Source organism: Castanea sativa, chromosome 3 (genome assembly GCF_040712315.1).
Source record: "Castanea sativa cultivar Marrone di Chiusa Pesio chromosome 3, ASM4071231v1".
Classification (NCBI taxonomy): domain Eukaryota; kingdom Viridiplantae; phylum Streptophyta; class Magnoliopsida; order Fagales; family Fagaceae; genus Castanea; species Castanea sativa.
In genome coordinates, this window is record NC_134015.1 from 21390166 (window position 1) to 21396600 (window position 6435).

A 6435-nucleotide genomic window follows, 5' to 3' on the forward strand; every position below is an offset into this window, starting at 1 on the left:
TGAGGTGGACTTCAAATCAACTGAGAGATGAGGTTTCCAAAAAAATTCATTTGAGACTTATACTATAGCTCTCGTATGTCAAAATCTGATAATAATTTAGATAATCCGTAACGTTAATTCAGATCAATTTTTGATTCAGTGTAGGCTTTGGGTCCTTGGATCGTTAGTTTAACTTGAGAATCTTTGGTTGAACTGTAAGCTCAAATGAAAATTAAATAAATTTAACAATATCTATTTAAAAAAAAAATCAAAATGTTAATCTCTCCTTGTGTTATCTAGAAAAAAGAAAAGAAAAACGTTGGGAGATTCATATTTGTAGCTGAATTCCTCAAAAAAGAAAAGGAAAATGTTTATTTTTTGAACAAGAAAATAAAAAAAAAACTTAAGTATTTATAAAGTAGCTAACATCTAAATCAAAATCAGTGTGGGACGAAGTGTGCATTTGGGTTTCGATTAAAAGCAAAAATTTTGCTTAAATATTTTACTCATTGTGGATTCCAAAAAAAGAATTTCCATCCCAATGAGAGTAGTTTATTTCTTCACATGGTTTTTGGTCCTAAAGCTACTGTTAGATACTATTTATGAGTCTCATTTTATTTTTTTTCTTACCCTTTTTTAGTTATTATGGATCTCACTCCACTTCTTTTTCTACTGTAATTTTAGAAAAAAAAAATCAAATTATTTTATTTGGCTTTTAGCTTTCCACTAGGGTATCTTTAATTTTTTTTTCCTCTTCAAATACTAATTAAAGAAAAAGAGATGAGTAAATGATACTCTTATAAATGTAAGTTCTAAACCTTCCCAAAAACTGTTTTTCATAGCTTGGCATGTTCTCTTAGCCGAGAAATTATTTAGTAGTAACTATCTAGATGAGTTAATCGTTACAAAAGGTTAAATTTATTTGAGTAGTTGAGAAGCAAGAGAAAATTGGGTTGCCTTAGTTTGGGCGTGTCATGAAGTTATTTATAGCATGCATGTGTTTCTTGAATCTGGTTTTTTTTTTTTTTTTTTTTTTTTTTTTTTTTTTTTTTTTGTGGAGACAAAGTGTTTTTAGAATTTTGGAGGTTTCCAAAAACACCAAAAGTTGCTAATTAAGCTTTAAAACTTTTTATTTATTATTTTTTTATACAAAATAAAATTTCTACTTTAACCTAATCTAAGTGTACGTATGTATGAAGCTATTTTCTAGAGACTTGAACCTCAACCTTTATCTCCCATATCTCACAAGTATTTATACTTATAGAGTAACTATCGTACTAAAGATGCGCGGTGATCCTATAAAACTCTTGACACCACACCAACCCATTATTTGTTGTAATTATCACCTGAACTAAATAAAGGTTTTCTGTTCATTAGTGGCCCCAATTTGAAAAGGAAATAGAAAAAGAATGCAAAAGACGTAATTAATTATTGGATCCAAATAATCACATAATTTGCCACTAAACTTGTATATATAGTAAGGGGAAGCCAAGACATCTTCATTAATCTGTGCTTTGTAGTTTGCACCATATTTTAGCTAAGTTGTTTCTGAGAACTATCACTGCAAAAAAAAAAAAACAATGTCTCTGAAGGGTAAGGTGGGGACTGAAATAGAAATAAAGTCACCACCTGAGAAGTTCTACAACATCTTTAAGAGCCAAGCCTACCATGTTCCCAACGCCGCTCCTAACCATATACAAGGGGTTGACGTGCATGAAGGTGATTGGGAGACTCATGGCTCTGTTAAGATCTGGAAATATACAGCAGGTAATAAGGCAGTATAAGCCTAGTACTATTTCCAAATTTGTATTACACTAAATTGCTCATTCGTTTTCTTTATTTTTTTTAATTTTTGTCAATATGATGCTGGGCTGAGGCTAATAATGGTGATTGCATGAGTCATGACTAAGTAATTGAGTGGTTAGATATGTTCATTAAAAAGAACAAAAAATCTGAGTGATCATGTCCTACATTAACTAATAGTGAAACTGATTAATTAATATAACTAGTTGAAGAACCGTGAGTTACGGCTATGAAATGAGTATTCTCTACCTTGAATATTATAAAATTAGGTTTTGTATAAAATGAAAGATGATATTTTAATGAACTCTTATATTTTGTTTATTAAAAGGAAAATAGATGATTTTCAAGATTTAAAAGTATATTGAATTTCATTTCTACATATAAAAAATGGTTTGAGTAAAAATATATTAAGAAGCTATTATTTTTTGTCTCTAAAATACATACTAGTTTTATTTTTTTATTAATTCAGTATTGATTTTAATATATTTCTTATTCTTTAATGACCAAAACGATTTATTCATGTCTTGGTTCCCCCTAAGATAAAATTTTAGTTCTGTCCCTAGTTGTTGCGCTACAAGATTTTTCTGTGTTTTATCTTAAGATATAACTAAAGGAATTTTGGATAAGACAAGGGAAAAAAACTTTGCTTATAAAAAAGAAAATGGAAAAAAAAAATTTTCTTTTTCTTTTTTCTTTTTGTTTGAATTTTATAGTGCGCACATTTTATTGACCTTGCAAAATTTGTGAAAGTTTATCAATACTTGGGCACCTTAGTGGTTTGGTCAATCACTATCAATTTTTAATATATATCATGCAGGAAATTTTTAATAATTATTTGTAGATTATTAGTGAATTTGATGTCTATATATTCTTGTGAAACGTCTGAAATTTGATATGCTTATTTTCTTGTAAAACTATAGAGGGGGAATCCGGGGTTTTGAAAGAGAAGGTTGAATTAGATGATGCAAACAGGTCAGTGACTCTTGTTGGTATTGAAGGAGATGTCATGAAGGATTACAAGATCTTTAATCCCATCTATCAGGTTGTTCCCAAGGGTACTGGCAGCTTGGCCAAATTAAGTATTGAATATGAGAAACTCAGGGAGGATGTGCCAGCTCCAAATAAGTATGTCACTCTGATGGTTAATATCACCAAAGATCTTGATGCACACATTATGAAGGCATAGTAGAAAGGATGTAATCATTAGTGCTTGTGTAGTATAAGCATAAGACTTGCAGTGAATTTAAGCAAGTTGTTTAAGTGTGTAACTATGTTTTGAGATCAGAACTCTCTAATGAAGTAGCTATGGTGTGTAATAAAATAATAAACGGTGGTTGCCAAAGGCTTGTAGGTCAAACGGCACATCCAACTCCTTGTGTGAGGCATGTCATGGTCAAATGGAGCCTCAATCCTTTTACCTAGAAGGAAATAAAAAAAAAGTTTGACGTGTTATTACATTTTTTTTTTTGGGTGGAGATGTGTTATTACTTGTTATGATTAGAGTGTATGGTTTCTCAATTATTGCTTGACTCTTTTTATATTGCAATAAAATGTTTTTTCGGTGACGAAACATTTCTTCACTAAAAGTCCATTTTCTGTTGCCAATGACTATCGGCAACGAAATCTACTTGTTGGTGATAAAATTCTTTTTGTGGCTAATACCCAGTCGCTAAAAGTATTGACGACGAAATATTTCATTGCCAAAAGGTCCGATTAGTTTTTTTTTTAGAAAAAAACTTTTGGTGACAAAAATATTTTGTCGCCAAATGTTTTCCTCGCTAAATACACTATTCAGGGACGAACAATTCGGGTACATATAGCGATGCCTAAACTATTTTTTTAAAAATTGGATGTGCAAACTATTCTTACACTATTCTTTTCGTCGCCTAAACTGTTTTTTTAAAAAATTCAGGTACTTGTGAAAGTTTATCAATACTTGGGCACCTTAGTGGTTTGGTCAATCACTAACAATTTTTAAAATATATCATACAAGAAATTTTAAATAATTATTGGTAGATTATTAGTGAATTTGATGTCTATATCTTCTTGTGAAATGTCTGAAATTTGATATGCTTATTTTCTTGTGAAACCATAGATGGGGAATCTGGGGTTTTCAAGGAGAAGGTTGAATTAGATGATGCAAATAGGTCAGTAACTCTTGTTGGTATCGAAAGAGATGTCATGAAGGATTACAAGACCTTTAATCCCATCTATCAGGTTGTTCACAAGGGTACTAACAGCTTGGCCCAATTGAGTATTGAATGAGAAACTCAGGGAGTTCCATGACCTCTAGTTACATAAAAAAAATTTCAAAATTTTTTCATGGTACTTGAGTTCTATGATCTCAAGTACCATGGAAAACTTGATTTTCACAAAATTGAGTTTTAAGAAAGTGGTAAATTGGTAAATATTTCACAAACAGTGATAGATTGTAAAATATTTTCAAAAAATGTGGTTTTTGGCCATTTTGGCCCCCAATTTGATGAATATAAATCAACCACGAAGAAAGATGTAGAAGAAGAAGAAATATGAAATTATGAGGGGAGAAAGAGAAATGGAATGAGTCTTACCATATATTATAGATAAAATCAAAATATGTTGTTGCATTGATTCGAACTCGAGCACTGGTTCATTAAAGTGGTAATGTCCATGTTTTTTTAAGCGTAAAAGAACGCTACATTGAAAATATCACTTTGGCTGTTTTCATTTTTCTTTATAAATTAGAAATGAAAACTATTTTTTATTTTCTATTACTTTCAGCATACTAGATAAGTTTTTTGTTCTTGGAAATAGAAAATGGTCCATGGAAACAAAAAACTGAGGAAAAAAAAAAAGTTACCAAATATGCTCTTAACACTCAAGTTTTTCAAATAATCTAGCTCTAGTTCTTGAAATATATAAAATTAAGGGAAAAAAGACAATTTACATCCTATAAATTTGGTGAATTTTTATTTGTGTCCAATACATTTAAAATGCTGTCAACTCTTTGAAATGATGTCTTTTCACATTTGTAACACTAAAAAAAAAAGATTTTTTTTTAAGCAAGTTGATGATTTTTTCAGACAGTAATGGATGAAAGGAGTAAAATGATGGAGTTGTCAAAGTTAGTGGGCTAATTAACAAAATTTAAGTTTAATGGAATAACATTCAAATTTTTTTTTTTTTTTAAATTTATTTTAAACTATTGAAAAATTTGTCTTTTGTCCTTAAATTATTGAAAGTGTTTCACCTTTTGTCCTTCAACTTTAAAAATTATATATTTTCAATTCTAAACTATTGAAAAAGTTTTTATTTTTATTTTTCTTGTCCCTACTTTTATCTCTAAACTATTAAAAACAATCTTTACAAAGTTTAATGACCAAAAGATGGATAGGATTTCCTCTCATGAGCCAAGGTCGCGGTCTCTCTCACACCTACGAAGGTACGTAAATCTAAACTCATAGTTACCAAGAAACAATTAGCAAAATATAACTCTAAAAGGAAAAAAAAAAAAAAGCATAGTAGACGTATTATATTCAACAATACACTATTTGTTTAAAATATAAGAATGATGACTTGCTAGATTGTATTTAACATTACAATCCATCAAATTTATAAGATAACTAGACAATAGATATTTTTATATAATCTAATATAAAACTCAACATCCATATGAAATTAGTTTTGGCCCATAACATGTAATTTAACAAAATTTTAAAACTCAAATGCATGATATAAAACTGTACGTTTTTAGACCCTTTAAAACACAAGTTATTTAATCTAGTTATTTAGCCAAGTGATTACTTAGATAAATTATTCAAATCTAGGTTAACATAAACAAATCATATCATGTAAAGCAGTGCAGAAATATAAAGAATACACGATATGATAACCCTGGAAAACCAAATCGGTAAAAAATTTGGAGATGATTTAATCTAGCTATTCTCAAGATAAAACAAATCCACTATGAAAGAATTAAAGTTTTTACATTAAGACTTAGACTGCTAACATCCTATTGCTACCTCGAGTAGAAAACTTACTATCACGATCTCGTGATAGCTCCGAGTTCACAGGTTACTTATTTCTTAGATCCATAGTAGCCACAAGTTCTCCTACTTGTATTTTTCTTTAAGCTCTTGAAACAATAACCGAAAAGATCACTAAGTTCTTGACATCAATCTTGATTTTGATAACCCTAAGTGTGTATAAATGTATATACCCCTAGCTCTCATAGAAGATTTACACGCACAGTATATCAACAACCTCTAAAATGTGGCTAGAGTTTTTCTATTTATATGAGACATAAAACATAAAACCCTACACGTCAAACTGGGCTTTGGCTGAGTTAGAAATTTTGCAGAAAAAACAATCTGCATGATGTTCGATTGATCAAGTCTAATTTTCGATCGATCGAGCCTTGTAGATTTAGTCCAATAAATGCTGCAATCACTCGATTCCAACTTTACACATAAACATACTTTGAGCAGCCTAAATCTAGACTCTAAGTTTTGTTCATGGTTTGCCAACACTTACACATTGAAGTTCTAATACATTTAGTTCCTAAAGTCTTAGAACTTAACAAAAATCATGTAATAAAATATCCTTGAATAGTATTATTATAGAACTGAAAGCAACACAATTTTGAAGAAGAGACTTGGAAATTCTCATCTAGCA

The 6435-nt window shown here is 29.9% G+C and overlaps 1 protein-coding gene across 1 annotated transcript; it reads left to right on the forward strand.

Moving 5' to 3' along the window:
• Positions 1 to 1480: 1480 nt before the first annotated feature.
• Positions 1481 to 3234, forward strand: LOC142628278 (MLP-like protein 328). Its single transcript, XM_075802366.1, has 2 exons — positions 1481 to 1746; positions 2703 to 3234. The coding sequence occupies exons 1-2, from the start codon at positions 1560 to 1562 to the stop codon at positions 2966 to 2968; spliced, it is 453 nt and encodes a 150-aa protein (XP_075658481.1). The 5' UTR covers positions 1481 to 1559; the 3' UTR covers positions 2969 to 3234.
• Positions 3235 to 6435: the final 3201 nt, after the last annotated feature.